The 18,837-nt window shown below is 43.9% G+C and overlaps 1 protein-coding gene across 2 annotated transcripts in view; it reads right to left on the bottom strand.

Moving 5' to 3' along the window:
• The window catches only part of TSPAN8 (tetraspanin 8), a 35,418-nt gene that overhangs the window by 14,542 nt on the left and 2,039 nt on the right, over window positions 1-18,837 (bottom strand). Inside the window, exons 2-5 of one of the 2 annotated variants that reach the window (XM_019543209.1) lie at window positions 10,539-10,601; window positions 7,309-7,437; window positions 4,670-4,744; window positions 4,470-4,577 (exon numbers count right to left, since the gene is read on the bottom strand). In XM_019543209.1, coding sequence (XP_019398754.1) covers window positions 4,470-4,577; window positions 4,670-4,744; window positions 7,309-7,437; window positions 10,539-10,601 — 375 coding nt within the window. The remainder of the gene's footprint in view (window positions 1-4,469; window positions 4,578-4,669; window positions 4,745-7,308; window positions 7,438-10,538; window positions 10,602-18,837) is intronic. The other variant, XM_019543211.1, reaches the window with a different exon arrangement.

The following is an 18,837-nucleotide window of genomic DNA, read 5'->3' as shown; positions in this document are numbered from 1 at the left end:
GTGTGCTCCAGGAAGGGGGTCAGCCAGATGTGAGGCGCCCCAAGGGAGGCACTCAGAGCCTGAAAGGTGGTCAGGTGCAGTAAGGTGGATGGCTCAATGCAGGAGCACCCCCTACTGGCTGGCCACAATGTCTAACTTCAGTTCAGATGTCTAATTTCAATCACATAAAATAGTATGCTTTAGCTCTTTCTTTCATTCTTTCTTGTGAATGTCCTTGTTTCTAAGAAATAGAAGTATTTTACTTAAAGCAAGCTACTCTAGATTCCATTCTTCTACACCATGCTGGTTGGAAAATAAGTTTTTCTGAAGGTCAAAAAAATTTCAGGCATTATCTAAACAAGGAAGTGGTTACTGTCACTCAAAACTAATGTGGATGCCCCAGCTAAGATCTTTACACAGAGAGAGCAACCAAGACATCTGAACATGAGAGGAGTTTTTAGACTGGGAATGTCTTTTGTTAAAAAAAAAATTAAATGGCATATGTGTTATTCCCATCCCAAAGCAAATCAGAGATCCTTAGGTACTGAGTCCTTATTTAGGCAAATTGTGATTGCAGCCCTGTGGGGCCCCAGATCAAGTTTAAACACAGATGGCACATCTACATGAGATGCTTTACTGTACAGTACATTAATGTACTCTGCAGTAAAGTGTCACTGTCTACAAGCACGTGGCATTTACTGTACAGTAAATTAGACTACTGAGCAGTTAGCTAGTGCCTATAAATACAGGTACTAGATTAACTGTGCAGTAGTTACTATGCAATACCACTCATGTAGACACTGAATGGGAACAAATTAGTGCTGGGATAGGGTCACTCTCTGCTCCCCTCCCCTCCCTCCCTGCCCCTTCCCAGCACCGTGTAGCACCTGGCTTCAAACAGGAGCTGGGAACAAGCAGTGCTATGACTGGGAGCTCTCTGTTTCCCCACTCAGCTGGGAGCTCACTAGCAGCTGTCCCACAGAGGGCTGACTGTCCTACTCCTGGGGAAACCCCACCCAGGAAATCCCTGTCGAGCTAATGGGCAGGTGCCTCAGGAGTGGGACAGCTCTTAGCCAGCCCCCTACTGGATAGGGAATCCCTGCCCAGCTGGCATCTAGCCAGCAGGTGCTCCAGAAGTGGGACAGTTCCCAGCCAGTCCCCTGCTGGGCAGGAAAGACCTGCTGGGCAGAGGGCTGACTGGCAGTTATGTGTCCCAATAAGCACGGGGCTGGGAGAACTCTTCTACCTGCATGTATCCCAGCCCCATGCCCATGCCCCAATGTGCGTGGGGCCAGAAGACAGCTGTTGCTGCAGCTGGCAGAGCTGTCCTGGCCCTGTGCACTTGGAGATCCCCCTGGCTACTACATGGGGGGGCAGAGCAGGGCAGGAGCAGCCCTGTACTGGGCTGCTCGCATTGGGAGCAGATTTACTTCCAACAGAGTGCATATGTAGATGTGTTCCCAGGGAAAGATTACTTTACAGTAAAATACTGCATTATTTTATTAATAGCATGTGTACACAGATGGTTGCAGCAGAATCACACCTGCCTTAAGGATGAGTCTCCTTTCTTATATATGCAATTTTCATGCATCCATGACTGTAAATTGAACCTGCTGAGCTAATATAATCTACTAGTACAACCAGACTTTTGCAAGGTTAACAGATCCAGCAACAGATGAAGTATTCATAATGATCAATAGAGATAGGCCCAACATGTCAAGTTTGGTTCTGTCTCTGAATTTCCACAGTTTTGACCAAATGATTCATGGAGACTAGCAGTTTGGTTTATCACATTACTCAGAGTGACAAGTTTTAATTCTGGGCTCAAATCCATACTTCACAAAGTGCAAACACACACAAATCCAGGATTTGATCACCAGTGGCCTATATTAATTTTTACCTAAACACAAAGGCTACAAAGTAAATTTGCAGGGTATGTAGACAAAACCTCTGAGCCTTCCAAATTGTGCCAACTTTTTAAACTCAATAGCAATACAGAAAGTTGAGGTTATGTTGCCTTTGGGAAAGGCCTTGCAAAGAATAGGTGTAGACTTGTAACTCACATGGCTGAACAAAAGAAATGTATATGTCTATGTTACTTACAAGAATTAGTGGGTGGGTAACAGGGAGCCAAGGGGCTTCTGTTACTTTAAAAGGAAACTGTAGAATGCTGAGCTGGCTGTGTAGGGGCTGCCAGTTTGGGAACAGACTGCATACTGGGGAGCTGGCTTCCAGCAGACAAGCAGAATAGTAGCCACTCAGAAAAGGCTATCCCTGGGACAAGGAATTCTCATAGGAAAGAGCTGCAGAACAGCAGAGTGTGTCAGGGCAGGCATCTGGACATCCTAGAAGGAAAGAGATGCAGGCAGCTAAACAGCAGTAAGCTGTGAGAAGACAGGCAGCAAGGCAATGCTCCTGCCTAAGCAATGAGCTGCCCAGCAGGGTAAAGGGCCACACCTGTGGCCAGCTCAGAGAAGTCACCTGACTGGAAGAGGGAGTCAGTTTATGGAGCATTTAAGCCTAGGGCCTGAGCCAGGGTGAAGAATCTGGCCCTGCAGGTGGCAGGGTAAAGAGCTCCTGCTGGGTAAGACTGCAGAGGAGTGCATGGCTGATAGACAAGCTACCTGGAACTACCATTAAGATTGAGTGCCCAAAGGGGATACAACCCGGATAGGTGGAAGCCTTGTGATACAGCCAGTGAGCTGGGATTTATTGTCGGACCCAGTCCAGGGATAGTTTATGTTACTGTGGGATTACTCTTTTGTTGCATATTAGTCTGGTGGTTTGGGTCAGACTACTGGGGAGGCAGAGGTCCTAGCACTGCCCTGAGCAGAGTGGAGATAGAGCCAGTGGACCCAGGGCTCAGAGCAGGACAGAGACAAAGCTAGGAGGGCCAGGTCCTGAGGTAGGGTGGAGATAGGGCCAGGGAGTCCAGTGCCTAATAGGGGTACTAAGGCCAGTGCACAAGCCCTAGGGGGCCGATAGCAGGCCTGAGGCCAAGAGAACTGGAACATGAGCCCAAAGGGGAGCAGTAGTGGGTCTGAGGCCAAGCAAGCCAGAGCACAAGCCTGAGAGAGGGGTGACAGCAGGTTTCAGGCCAAGAGGGCCAGAACCAAAGCCTGGAAAACCAGGGTAGGTAGAAGTCAGACTAGGGGCTGGAGCCCAGATTGTGAGCTGAGGCAAGATGGTCCAGCTAGAGAAAAAGGGTGGTCAACCATAAGAGCCAAGGTCCTGACAAGAGAACAGAAGCTTGAGATGGCCTGATATTGACTTGGGGCAAAGTGTTCCACCTGAGCAATGACTACTAACATGAGTGAGACACAGGTGTGGCTGTAGGGGAGGTCAGAGACCATGGAAATAGCCCTTAAGGTGATTAGTATGCTGGAGCACTAATGGGTTAGGGAGCCCACCTATTGCCTGAGGGGCTGGTTTGAGAGCAGTGAGGTCCAGGAGCATGGATGATGCCTCCCCCTGGGACCTGGGACCTTTGCATCTCCATCAATTAACTAAGATGTAGCAGGCAAGGAGGAAGGAAGGAGACCCAGGGAGCCAGAGTAGGTGCAGGAGTTGCACAGCTACCAGCTGTCACGGCCACCCCTGGGGCCTGATGTTGTTACAGGGTGGTTTTGTGAAACTTCATGTCACACTGTTTGGTTTAAAAAGCTGACAATTTCTGTAGGCACACCAAGGAATTTACAACGAATGAAATAAACTTACTGGGTTATGGAGTTCAAATAAATGACATTTGAATTCTTTGAACTAGGACATTTTATTTATGGAGATTACCTACATAACCCCTAGCCTTTGTAAATTCACAAGACCCTTAGAGGATTTACAAACTTTATATAGAACTTTGAAGTTTAAATATTAATAGCCAATAACTTCAGAATTAATCTTCCAATCTTCTAAAGTACAGTCCAATGCATAAGCTGTCAGTAAAAACCAACAGATAAAAGAAACTTGGAGTTTCCACGCACTTGATATGATATCACTAAAAAAGTTAGGTAACTTTCCCCAAACCACTTTTCTTTAAAAGCTGGTATCTCAAAAATGATATCTCCAGCCATGTGCTGTGATAATAACATGAGAGTTATAAACATACAGATATCAAACATCCAAAAAAATGTTCCCCTTAAAGACTTTCAGATCATAAAGGACATGCCATAATTAATAAAAATAATTCACTGATAATTGAAGTGAGAGATGCCTTAAGCAGAGGGAGAGGAAGGCATATGTAAATACACAGCAGATTTACTGAACCATTACCTTTAGTTCATGCATACATTTCTGCCCCATAATCACTACAGAGACGAACTTCATGGCACAGAAGGAAATCAACAATTCCACTGCATTTGTGTCATTCCATGCCTCTTCCAAAGTGACGCTCAATTCAGTGGCAGTAAAGTCATAAAACAGGGATTAGTACTGCAACAAATGCTACTAACTAGATGAATGAAGACAACCACTGCCCTTTATTGCATTTTAATTACCTCTTGCTCAAGCTTCCCGAAGTTCATTTGAAGTGTTTGATACTGTGGTTCAGTACTTTGCAACTTCTTTGTTGTTTCCACTAGAGTCTGGTTAACAAACACATCAATCTGGAAATCCAAATAATAGCATAATATTAATCTACATTGTAAAGCTAAACTTTTGGGAAGAATTCATTGAATACAGTAGAACCGAACAATACCTTAGATCTATACACTGCTCCCAAAATACCTGCTGTAATCTGAAGGATCAGGATCAAAAGCAGTCCAATAAAGAACTAGGAGAAAAACAAAAGAGAAAAATTAGTATATTTTCCAGCAAAAGACCATTTAGTCTAGTCTTTGGTCGCAAGCTATCATGCGCATGAATAAACTGGTATAGTAAATTTACATCTGATTAGAGCTGATCAGATGACTCATCCTGACTCTGGGACAGAGTGGATGCGTCTACATGAAATGTTTAATGCCCATTACACTAATTCTACTGCACATAACTGCAACTGACAAAAACATTGCTAATGTGCAATAGATTCATCCAATGGGCATTAAGCGTCACACAAAAGTGTTCATTTGTGCTAATGCGCAGTAATGCTGATTGAGGTGCATTAAGTTAGTACTTGTTATTACAGGTCCTGAACTGAATGCACTGTAATTATGATACATTAATGAACATGTAGGCATGCTCAGTATATCTTTTTCCTGTGTGCAAATGCTCTTGGCCCACTTAGATGGTGCTGTGAATGTGCCTCATCCTATATGGAACACTAGAAGATTTTGAGTCTCTGGCAGATACAATATCTCCTAGGGCTGCTAAATTCATATGGGAACTGAGTCCTCTGGTCCTACCACGGACATAGTATATGTTGTTTTTCTCCCTAGCACAAATGTTTTGTGTGGCATCATGTGTGGCAAATGATTTAAATATCTAATCTGCATATTTGCATCCCCACCCCATATATACCTCAGTTTGTGATTAATACATTGTCCACCTAGAAAGCTTGGGCAAGTTGTTGAGAAACTGTGGCTGGGGCTTACCCTAGGGGAAAGCCATTTGGCTGGTTAGGGTATGGGAAGATGGAAGAAACCTGACAGAAACAAGATGATGTGAGTTGGCTGAGAAAGACTACGTGAACCCAGTACTGGATCCCTTTACTTTTTGTTCCCACTGTTGCTGAGAGTGGCATAATAAGCAGAGTTGATGCCAAAGGCAAACCCTGTGGGAAGGGGCATACAGTTCATGGCAGGGGAGATGCAGCACCTTGGTTCTGAGAGCAGGAGGGAAGGGCAGCAGTCTTACCCATGTTGGGAACATCCAAACATTCTGAGAGCAGTAGATGCTGCTACCCCATATGCTCTGCCTACCTTGGCCATTGCCTTTAAACGTGGCAACAGCAGTAGCCAGGGACTGTTTCAGAGTTCCTGGCATTGCAATGTTGTCAGAGCATGGACTCTGTGGACAGACAAGCATGGCTATGAGGTATATATTGCTGCAAATATATCTGCATCACCATATACCACACAATCAGCTGTTCTCTGCACTACAAGGTAGCAGCATGGGGGGATAAGGAGATCCCAGGGTCAAAAAAAATGTGAGAAGTACACACAGGGGCAACATGTGCTGCCCAAAATCAATATTTGGCCATCCAGAGCCACACTCTGGCTGCTGACCAGGCTCCAAGCAACAGAATCACTGCTCCTGCAGCCCCAGAAGGCTCCCAGAACTCCAAGCAAAGCTGCTGGGGCTAGTCCAGTGCTGGCCCCAGCTTTCCCTACCTCACCTGGGCAAACCTGCCGCATGCCAGAGTGCACATAGCACAGGTGTTCCCCAGGGACAAGTAGCAGAGGCATAAAGTGTGCCACTCCTTCTTCCTGGGGACATAAATGTCTACATTCATGTGGACGTGGCCTGTGAGGGAGTGATTTTGGCACCTCTTCCTAAGTTGGCACCTGGGGCTGATGCCTCTTTCACTCACCCTTACTTATGCTACTGTTTGTTGCCACCAACTTCTTCTTCCATGCTGGGAACCAGCATAAAGAAAACAACAAAGGACTGCTTTTGTGGGAGGCCACTGAGTAGCTGTAAGGTTCCAGTGGATAATATGACATTGCTAGATATGACATTGCTAAAAAAGTTAGGGAACTTTCCCCAAACTGTTTTTCTTTAATTGGTCATGTCTCAAAAATGTTCTGCTCGATATTTGGGAACCCACCCCTACCCCTGAATCCCCTACTTCTGGGAGCTGCCTTTTCAGACAGTGATACAAGGAAAGGCATCACTCTGTGTGTGTGAGACAGAGCTAAAGCACAGGAAACACTTAGGCAACATACAGACATTTAATTTCACAAAGCTATAGATGTTGTCACTCCCATAAGAGTGCTCCTGGAAGAGTAAAATCTGTACATGCTGGGCATCTCTCAGAAGAAAACAGTCCTCCAGCATTCACACTCTCAGGGTTCCCCTATGCACTGCAGCCAATCAGGGTTTCCCTATGCACTGCTACCATCTGTCACCAGGCAGGAAAAGGGAGCCTGCAGAGCATGCTGAGATGTGTGCACAGGAAGGGCTCCTGGCTGTAGAGTGTCAGCATTGCAAAGTCTCTGCTATTCAGAGCATCAGCATTCAAATGTCTCTACATGTGACTCTGTAAGTTTCTCTACAAGGAGAACAAAACTGGAAGAATTCTCCCATATTATTTTATTATGTGTACACAGCCCATGTCACAATCATTTGATCAAACAAATGTACTCCAAGCCACAATCAGTATCATTTGCAAGGCACTTTTTTACTGGCTGACTTTGGCTTGAAAATCTGAGAGGAAGGTCTTTCTTTCTGTGCACCTACCAAGAGCAACATGCACTGGCTTTCCTTTACAGCACCACAGCAGCCCAGGAAACCAAGGACCATAATGATGGAGCCCACTGCTATCATCAGGTCGACACCTGCAAAGAGGCTACTATCTATATTGAGATCCTGTGAAGAGAGAGACAAAAACTCAGGTATCAGAAAACCCTTCAAAAAAAAAAAAAGAGAGACAAAATTATTAGATAATCGAATCCACCCCTTCCCCAAAAGAGACAGTGAATTTGTATTCAAGGGAAAGGCAAATGAAAGAAATGTGCATAATGATACATATAGATAAAGCAATCAAGGTACTGTTCTCCCTCATGCAAAAGCCCTCAAATAAGCCATATTTTGAAGGTTTCAGTGAGCTATTGTCTTTATTCTGACCTTCTACACAGGGTCAATTTCACCCTCTGTGAATAAACAAAGATCTCCTGTCTTAAAACCATTTTTCATTCTGTTTTCAGCCAGTGAAGCTTTGTTTTTAGTGCGAGTAGCAAAATTGATCATCTGGAAAAATTCTTCCATGTTCATATTAATCTAATGGTGAAAGAAAGCTTTTTGTTGTGACCCATATGTGCATTCTACTACTGCTCCTATGACAGTGCTCTTCAGAATAGAATTGGATGCATTGGAAAGAAACACAGGGTATATTTCCAAAGCTGATTATTTTTAAGCTGGTCCTCCAGTACTATCCTAAGGGATGAGGTCTGCGTTTTGATGTATATTATATTTAACCAAGCAATTGCTAAAGTTCAACATAATTATAGCAAATTATTCAGTTCCCAAGGGCAGGAGTATGGCCTTAGCCCAAACTGAGAAAAATCTTCAAAGAATATTTTCTTATGTGGCTGTTGGCAAGATTAGTACAAAAGTCTGGAAAGGGTCCCATTTATTTTCTGATGGAAATAGCAAAGGTATATAGACAATACAGGAATGCACTGTTCCTTCCTTTTCCAAGCTGAACCAAATCTCTTGATCTTTACTCTTAGAGAATTCTCTTCATCTAGCGCCAAGTCCTGAAGTCCTTGCTCAGTTACTGCTCAGGCAGATTATACATGGACCCTGAACAGGAGCTTTGCCTGAATGAAAACTGTAAAAAGTAGGTAAGGACTTCAAGATCTGTCTCCAAATTTTACTTCTAAGCTAAAAAGATTTCACTGCTTCAAATTTGGTGTTTAGTTGAGAGAAACAGGTCAGAACGTGCTTTAATTCCCAAGTATAAATGTTTTTCTGAGTCAAGACCTTCTAGAACGTGGTTATAGTTAGTGTGCCCCCAGCTATGGAAGATGATCTGAGGAAGCGATCAGCCAACCAAGCAAGTGTGACAACTTGAGTCTCTATAAAATGAGACAAAACTTCACAGTTTTTACGTAAAAAAAAGAAGGTCACAGGTAGGGAATATTCCCAAGTCCCCACCACCAAGGGAATATATACAAATTATGGGCAGAATTTATGTACCTAAGGAATCTCCATTATAATTTGCTAGTTAATTCTTTCAGGTCTTTATATACACTGTAAAAATGGAGAGTTCACTCTGAGACTGACTGATACTACACAGACATCACCCAGTGATAGAAAATATATCGAACTAAAGACCGGGGGGGTTGTTTTTTTTGTTTTGTTTTGTTTTGTTTTTTATGGGGAAAAACATTGATCAAAGACATAATTTCCTTTGACTGGTAAAAAACACGCCCTGTCTCATGGTATGGCAACAGAACGGCAATCAGAAGCCTTGGTGCTTAATAAGCCCCATAGGATCAACAGAGACACTGCAAAAAATATATATTTCCATGGCATGGACAACTAAGGTTTAATTCCAGAACCAGGAATCATTTTGAGAACAAAGTGACTTACATAAAGTTTCGAAGTTATTCATTTCCCCATGGCCCAAGACCACGCATGAATGAACAGAGTTGTGTTACTGAAACATTTTTCACTTTCTTACTGTATGTAGTCAAATAGAGAAGTATAGAGTGTATATATCAACTTTTCTAGTGAACCCATCCTCTCTCTGGAACTAGGATCTCTATAGGCAAGTGGCAGAGCCCCCATGAGAATTGTTTGCAGCCTCAGCTCAACTAGCATCAATGTCACATTTCCTGGAAAAAAATATCTTATCCCAAGACAATACAACTGCTTAGGTGTCTGTGTCCATTGTCTCAGAACAAACCCTTAAGAGGTTCATAGGATAAAAATTGCTAACAGTTTGTCCCAGGGCAACACCAAGTGCGCCTGAACAGATGTCCCAAGATTGTATCATTGAATCAATGATAAAAAAACAGCAGTGCATGTAGCCTCTCACTAAACCCTAAATAGACGGGCAATGTGTATACAGTAAAATCTTTGTTATCTGGCATCCCCAGAGTAAGGAGATTGCCGGTTATGTAAAAATCCCATTTATCTGAAATAACCCAGCAGGGGTTTTCAGATAATGCAGAGAGGGGGAGGCTGCACATGGAGCTGGGGGTGGCAGCAGCCATACATGGAGCAATGGCAGCACAGGTGGTGGATGGCAGCAATGGCCATTATGTGCGAGCTCCAGCTGAACCAGAAATTCCGGTTAATAGAATTTCTAGTTACTTAAATGCTGGATAACAAAGATTTTACTGTATATGCCAATCCTGGGACATGCATATTTTTAAAGTTTTTAGAAACAAAGGAAATAATTTATGCTTTATGTAAAAGCTAAAATTTCTAATGAAATAAACTACTATACTGCTAAGGAAGAATTAGAACAAGTATCCACTGGAAAAAATGTAAGTGTCCTTGAGTATAATTAACTCTCTTTCTGAAAAAACACCTTCAAACAATGATCTTAAAAGAGTAGTTATCTAGGTCCTGATCATTCTGTAAAAGTAAAATCAGTGTCACAACTCATTTACTTCAGTGGGAACAAGAACAGGATCATGATTTCTACAACTGAACTTAAAGTGACTTTGTCCCAAACCTTGGAAAACTATAAAACAGTACCACTGAAAGAAATGTAATATGCAGTCAGCTCTGAAATAGTTGTATTCATTATTCCTGACCATCTGCATTGATCCTTCTAGTATAATTTTATAAATCATAACTTGGTTATTCTGCAGACACAGAAATCACCCTATTGACTCGACTGAAGAGCCTGGGAGACAAATGCAGCAAAAGAGTATCTCTATGGCTGACTCAGTGCTTTGACATTTTCTTACTGAGAAAAAAAACAGAGGTGTTGTAGGGCAGAATACAGTTACCTCCTGAGCATCTTCGTTTACACGTATCCATATGGAGACACCCAAAATAATACAGCCACACACCTATGGGGAAAGAGAAAACAGATCAACAGTCTCAAAATAAAGTTCAATATCAAACTGTACCAGATGCCTGCAAAATTGCTGAAACTGTCTGGCAAAGTGATGGAAGCATCAATGAAAGCAATCCAGGACCTAGATTCACAGCCAGAAAGCCTCATATGGATAGTTAAATCCTAACTGCCAGAGAAACCCACATTTCTGTGATGATTTATGTATGTAGCTTGGAAATCTGTGGGATGAGATGGCTGATATAAATCTTTATCATATGTAGAGAGAATAACATTGGGACATACCTACAAGGAACATTGCTGTATGTCTCACAGCAATAGGATACTTGAAATTTCAAATGCAGAACTGGGTGGAAATTTTCTTTTTTTCTCATACAATTTTCTTACCCTGAGAACAGTACGTTTCTAGAATTTCCTACTCCCCTACTGAAAGCCACTGGAGGAGATTTAGCTATGATACTGATATCATTCCCATTGCTGTAGGGGCTGAGAGCCTTTTTCATGTATTCATCCTTACAAGTAGGTGGTAAACTAAGGAAGCTATATAATCCCATTTCACACTTTACAGAGAAGTTAATAGTTTCATAGTTTCATAGTTGGTAGGGTCAGAAGGGACCTGAGCAAATCAGCAAGTCCAGCCCCCTGCCATGGGCAGAAAACAATGCTGGAGTCAAATGACCCCGGCTAGGTGATTATCTAATCTCCTTCTGAAAACCCCCAGGGTAGGAGCAAGCACCACTTCCCTTGGAAGTTGGTTCCAGATCCTAGCTGCTCTGACTGTGAAGGAGTGTCTCCTGATGCCTAGCCTGAATCTACTCTCTGTCAACTTATGGCTGTTGTTCCTTGTTACTCCAGCTCGGGGGAACAGAGACTCTCCCAGTGCCTGCTGGTCTCCCTTGCCCAGTTTATAGATGGCCACCAGATCCCCTCTCAGCCTTCTCTTGTGGAAGCTGAACAGGTTCAGGTCACAAAGCCTCTTCTCATAGGGCCTGCCCTGCTGCCCCCGATCATGCGAGTGGCCCTCCTCTGGACCCTCTTGATGCTGGCCACATCCCTCCTGAAGTGCGGCCCCCAGAACTAGATGTAGTACTCCAGCTGCGGCCTGACCAATGTTGCATAGAGGGGGAGAATCACCTCCTTGCACCTGCTCGTGATGCATCTGTGGATGCATGACAAGGTGCGGCTAGCCTTCCTGACTGTGTCCCCACATTGGCGGCCCATAGTCACAGTTGCCTAATTTTTTAATGAGAATGGGGTGAGAGACAGAGTTAAAGGCTTTCCTAAAGTCCAGAAAGACTACGTCCACCACAACACCTGCGTCCAAGGATTTTGTGACCAGGTCATAGAAGGCCAACAGGCCTGTTGTTTCCTGGGTCCTCTTTCCTCTATTTTTTGAAAATGAGGACCACATTGGCCCTTTTCCAGTCTTCTGGCACCTGGCCAGAGCACCACGAGTGCTCATAAAGCTGTGCCAGCAGTCCTGCATGGGGGGGACTCACTTAAAGTCACACTTAATGTCACACAGAATGTCTATGCTAGAGAAAAATCTGGAACCCAGGCTTCCCAAATTCCAGGCAAGTACTTTAATCACTAGAGCCTACAATCTTCATAAAATCATGGGGAACAATACAAAGCAAGTACTGCATTGCAAGCAACATCATATTCTACTCCCTATGTTCACCTCAACTACAGAGGCAGCAGTTTTATTTTTTTCACTTTCTGATGACATTGGATGGGTCTCATGGGGAATACATAACCTGTGAACCAGTGATTGATGACCAAGAAATTACACCTTACTTCCTTTTGCAAAACAAATAAAAGATCCAGGTGCTGGGTGATGTTTCTCATGTATTGCTGCTGAATCATTCTGTTGCCAACTATATTTGTGAGGATCCTCGCGTAGAGTACTTACTGACCTTTGCAAGGCAGGGAAACAATCTTTTATGCAAGTCTGGAGGATCATAAAGGCCTGCATGGATCTTAGCTAACCTTTAGGAGTCAATGGCCATCTACAAGAAGGTGCTGAAACACTTCTCTTCCCCTTGTTCCTTGGTAATGTGTCTCCAAACTGCCCTGGCAGGGATTCCTTTGAAAACAGTATCCCCATGGATGGACCTCCCAGACTACATTTTCTTTTCAAAAGAAGTACTGTGAAACCAGACAGGGGATAATTATCCATCTACCATCACCAGGAAGGCACTAATCCACTCCTTCCCCTTGGTGAGTTAGTGCCTTTCTGTTGGTGGTAGATAGATAATAGGAACGCACTGTTCTTTCCTCTTCTAGGTGATGGAATTACCCCATAAATGCCTTCTGCCCTGGGAAGGAGTGTAAGTGGAGACAGACCAAAATCTGAGAAGGAATTCAGGATCTGGCCCTGAGTGCATTCATCCACAAGTTTTTTAAAATGTTGCAGTGCTTGAATCACTACAATGACTACATGCAATCTTCTTGAGATCCAAAGTTCCTGGAATAATACCAGTTTTGTATATCAGACAGGGTGCACAGTATCAAACTGCAGATAGTTGAAATCATGTATCCAAACCAGCCTCACAGAACTGCCTTAAAGTATCAACCTCAGATTGTCTGGATGAATGATTGACAGATAGTCAAAGGGCCCAGGTCTCCTTTTACTGTTTAAAAGATAGCTACATGTTTTCTTTGAATAACCAGACCTAAAGAACACCACCCTACTGAAAGAGTAAGGGCTGGGGGGAGAGGATTTGAGAGGAATAAGAGCTATACTTTGCCACTCTTTCTCAAGTTCAGAACTATTGTGTGGTATGCAATTAGTAGTCAACTGCTATTAGGGTAGTAGAATCTGATCCTAATTTTTGCTTATAAAAATTTCAAGAAGACTGTCCACTCATGGACATTCAAAAATTAATTTGTTATTCTTTTTGTGCAATTTTACTTACAAAAACTTCACCTACTAAACTACCTGGTACAATACTCAACCTCAACTCCCATAATGAGTGAAGCAGATTATTTAATATGGAATATGGCCAAAACTCAGACATAAGCACTACGCTTTTTTTAGTGCTAAGTAAAGCTCTTGTAAGTACATTACAAAAAATGTTCATCACAAAAAGCTGCATTATTGACCACAGCTATATCATATTAGCACATTTTAACTAGAACTAACAGTGAAATCAATGGGGATTTTTGCTTAGCAACTGATATATTATATGGTCCTATGTTGGTTTTGTTCAGTGCCACTGAGTAAAATATCTGATCATTGCTTCAAGCCAAAAGGAAATGGAACTACACTTCTGAACAGAATTTTGTCTACTGTGATATTAATTTTATAGTTACTTTAAAGAAAACTTAGTAATAAAGCAAATGTTTAGGAGTGGATGTAAACAGATTGTCTTTTCATGAGTACTTTGTAGTTTTGTATTTTTCCATTCTAAAATAGAAATTACCTGAAAAAATTATTCTGGACCAAAATGTTTCCTTTCACTATCATCTATTTTTTATTCTACAATATAGTTAATTTTAAAAAAATTTGAAATGAAATGTTGCATTAAAATGAAAAGTTTAAATCAGTTATTCTTAACCAGGGTATCATGAGATCCTTTCAGGAGTGCTGTGGAGTGTCACACAAAGTTAGCACAGTTAGGTGTGCAAACATGATGAACATGATAAACCTTGAGGTTTCACATAGGAATCCATAATGTTAAAAGCATTCTGGCCCATTTTGGTCTTTCTGAGTTCTTAGCAACAAAACTGCTCTATTATTTTTCTGTAGTCAAAAATCAGTGAAAAACAAAGAGCTGATATTTTGTGAAGGATGCCTTGAGTTTATCAAGGGGTGCATTGAGTGTGAAGAGATTGACCACCACTGGTCTAAACATTATTTTCCAAAAGGATCAAAATAGAATGCTTTGATCTATAGGAACAAAATTGCAATTAAATCAATGCATTTCCAAGAAATACTTTGTTTTCTATTTACTGGTATTTTCCAATAGAAAAAATGTTCTGCAGAAAATTCCAAACAGCTTGACAGATAAGAGAGGGCTTTGCAACTTGCACTGACAAAAGGCAGCAAGATTGTTTTAGGAGCAAGCCATTAACCAGAGTGCAATTCTTCCTGTACCAATCTGGTTTCTGGTAACTTAACCTCCTTTCTTTAGGTTGAGAGTCCAGTACCTGCACCATCCCTGTATCTGGTACCACATATTTCCTCTAGCTTGCCATTTTCAGCATGTTTGGCCAAAATGTCGCAGCTCTGCCTCTTCCCTAACCACTTTTTCAGGAAACTGTACTCTTCTATATACTGCCACAAGCAGCCTGTGCAAGGGAATAAAATGGAGCTGTAGTTTACCCATACTCTCCTTCATAGACATATGAGAGTCCTTATGCATGTATGTATATAGACACACATACGCACGCACATACACACATGCACACACACACAAATATATACATACATAGACATACCATACAAACACACACCCACCCACCCACACATATATATACTAGCCAACTGCCCATCATGAATGATGGAGCATTTCAGGGAGAGCTTACATGCCACCCCTCCCTCCCCCACTCATCCTTTGGGGCCAGCCATGTAAACAAGGGATGGGCAATTATTTTGGGTGGAGGGCCACTTACTGAGTTTTGGCAAGCTGTCAAGGGCCGCATGGGTAGCTCTGCCCCTTGGCAGGTACCCCACCTCCTGGTTGCCATCTTGTGACTGGAAGTCCTACCCCCTAACCCCTGACCTTTGTCACCAGAAGTCCCTCCCCTTGCCCCCAGAAGTACTTTCAGCAAGGGGTTTTGCCAAATTGGAACCAGAAAAATACCAAATTATATTCTGAAAGGGAAATATCTACAGCATTTATTAATTTCATTTCAAAAAATATTTTTGTCCCAATGTACATGTGTTTGTGTAGCGTACATAGAGGTGATTGTGGCATAGAGGCAGACAGTGGAAGTCTGACGCTTGTATATTGTGGGGGATGGGTATAGGTTTGTCGGGGGCTGTGGGTGTGTGGGTATGTGGGGTGAGGGAGAATATGGGTGTGTGTGTGTGTGCATATGTGGGGTGTGGGTGGGTATGGGGTTTGTGGCAGTCTGTGTGTATGGCAGTACAAGGGGAGTGTGGGTGCATGTATAGGGTGGGGTGTGCATGTGGGACCCACCCTATGAACACATACACACCCCACACATTCTAGCCCTGCCTACACACACATACACACTCCCACTCTGCCCCTGGCTGTACACACACCCAGACCCACACACTCTGCCCCTGGCTGCAACCCCCTCCCCCTGTGGCTCCCCTCTCTCCCTCTTGGCTGTTCTTAGGGCCCAGTGGCAGCACGCTGCCACTGTGCCCCTGCTTTCCCACTCCATTCCCCCCTGCCTCCTTCCCCTCCTTGCTAAGACCAGTGATAGAACCACTTCTGATAACTGCCAGCCAAGGGGAGCAGGAGCATAACATGAGAACAGAGTGTGACTGCAGTTGGAAGCTCTGATATAAGAACTCTGCTGGCAGGACAGACAAAGAGACAGAGCTGAAATTCTGGATATTTTGGACAGAGGTGAGGAACAAATAATACTGCACTCTTGGACATACATTTACCTTTAACCCTGCCGTGCAAACCTAAGGACTATTAAATCCTATATTCCAGATGACTAATAAATGCTAACTTTTTTTTCAAAAAGTTGCCTTGCATTGCTACCAATACCTGCTGGTCACACCACTGCATAAAGGGGTAAAGTCCTAGGTGTGCAAAAGGATTTGCATGGCATTGGAGCATTTAACTGTCACTTTGGCAGCAAAATTTAAAGTTTAGATCCTCAGCTGCCCTGGAAGCCCTGACAATCTGTAGGGACCTGGCTTTTTCCCAGTAAAGTTCTTTGCAGCCTACACCACAAGTTTCTGATATACACAGAAGTGCCTCAGTCTGAAGAGTGCTGAGCAAGTAGGTATCTAACCCTTCTGAGATCCACATACCAGGTTGTTCTTTGCCTACGTAGAATGCAGGATGTGATGTGTTGCATGTGCTGAGATATATCTGCCAGACCACATTCCACAAAAATCCTTACTTTTTCTGCATATATTTTATCTGGCAACTTAGTGCAGGGGTCAGCAACCTTTAAATAACAGGAGATCAAATTAACAGTTTGGTTCATGGCATGCTAGAGGTGGCAGTTGTTAGATATCCTGCCACTAGATGGTACATTCTCACGTTGGCGGGCCAGATAAAACACATGCACATTTGATGAGTTAGATAAAATCTCTTTGTTGCCAACCTTCCCTAAGTGGCGGGGCTACTCTCACAGAATGGGGGAGATCTGATCCAAATCCCTCCTCTGCCTGAAGGGATTTAAGCCCACATTTCTCAGGAAAGTGCCCTAATCACCATGCTACAGAGCAGAGTGGGGTGGGAGCTCTCAGGACCTCCCTTTGAAGCTGCTTTCATTTTGCTTGTTCTAATGGCAGGGGAAGAAAGAGAGGGAGACTCTCCAGGGTAGTTATGGCACTCTACTAATAAGGGGAGGCATACATCCTAGTCCTTGCTGCAATGAAAGCTGACTATAATATTCTTAAATATCCTTGGGCAGAAAGAGAATGCAAGTACAACGTACAACTCTATATTTTAGCAGTTAGGAAACTTATCTGGAGCATTTGAGATCTGGATCGAGGTCCTGATACAGTGAGTGTTTAAACACGATAAAGCATTTAAAGCAGGGGTTCTCAAATTTTTTATGCCGCAGCCCAGCAAACCAGGTCTGGAAGTGGCCGTAGCCTGGCAAACCATGGCCCAGCAGTCACAGCTGACCACGGCTGGAGTTTCTGGCTGGCAGACAGATAAGGCTACCCCTACCACCTGGGTGGGAGGCTGGGCCAAACTCTGTGCTGCCGCAGGCCCTGCAGAAGCAGCCGCAGCCTCTCTGCCTGGCTGGGAGGGGCCGGGGTTGGCCAGTCCACAGTCACTTGTGGTCCAGCAGCTGACCATTTTGCAGACAGACAGCCAGTCCACCATGGCCCCTGATTTAAAGTAAATTTAAACAAATCATAAAGCAGAAACTGGAGCCCAGGTTTCCCCTTCTACATGAGCCCTGGTCTACTTGTGCTCTCTCAGCCCTGTGAGCATATTACATGTCTAATTAATCCATGCACAATAGAACTACTTCAGCAGAAGTGATTGAACCACCTCCCCCAATGCCTTTTCATACAGTGGATAGGTCCTAAGGTATGTTGGTTCATCTCCTTCAGGAAACAACTTCTTATAAACTTAGGTGAAGGCGCTAACGAGGACTGTCCCTAGAGGGTGCAAATCGGGGCACCTGCTTCAGGCCCCACACTTTGTGGGGCCCCATGGAGCAGGGTGGAGCACCAGTGGCATGGAGCTGGGCAGAGCAGTGTGTCCATCTCTGTGTCCAGCTGCTCACTATCCCTCTCCCTCCATCGCTGCTGCTGCCACTGCCAAAGGCAGTGGCAGCTTCTTCAGTCCAGGGCCTGTGGGATCAGAGCAGGGGTGGGGCCCCTCATGGACTGATTTGCCCTGGGCCCCGCACCCTGCTCGGGTCAGCTCTGGCTCTAACCATTTTGCAACTGAATGGAAGTTAACCATGAACACTCACTGCACTCCTTTGGCAGAACCTGTTAGGATACTCATCAGGGAAATGTGAAACCTGATTCAAATCTTTACAACGTGTATGCACAAGAATACTCTTATTCAGTGCACACAGAGACAGAGACTGGCTTTCCCACTGGCAAATTCACAGAGTTTGGAAGTCACTTCAGGCCTGATTGCTTCCTGATTCTTTATGGCTTTCTTAGAGGCAGCTTAGAGTTTCATAGTTTCTAGGGTCAGAAGGGATCCAAGTAGATCATCTAATCCGACCCCCTGCCATGGCAGGAAAGAGTACTGGGGTCAAACGACCCCAGTAAGGTGTACATCTAGCCTCCTTTTAAAGACCCCCAGGGTAGGAGCCAGCACCACTTCTCTTGGAAGTTGGTTCCAGATCCTAGCTGCCCTGACCGTGAAGTAGCCTCCTGATACCTAGCCTAAATCTACCCTCTGCCAGCTTGTGACCATTATTCCTGGTCACTCCTGGTAGTGCTCGGGGGAACAGGGACTTCCCCAGTGCCTGCTAATCCCCCCGACTAGTTTATAACAGGCCACTAGATCCCCCCTGAGCCTTCTCTTCTGGAGGCTGAACAGGTTCAGGTCCTATAGCCTCTCTTCATAAGGCCTGCCCTGCTGCCCCCTGAT

The sequence above is a fragment of the Crocodylus porosus genome, unplaced genomic scaffold (assembly GCF_001723895.1).
Source record: "Crocodylus porosus isolate Cpor-Errol unplaced genomic scaffold, CroPor_comp1, whole genome shotgun sequence".
NCBI classification, from domain to species: Eukaryota; Metazoa; Chordata; order Crocodylia; family Crocodylidae; genus Crocodylus; species Crocodylus porosus.
Note: the sequence above shows the minus strand (reverse complement) of the source record. Positions and strands in the feature narration are given on the sequence as shown.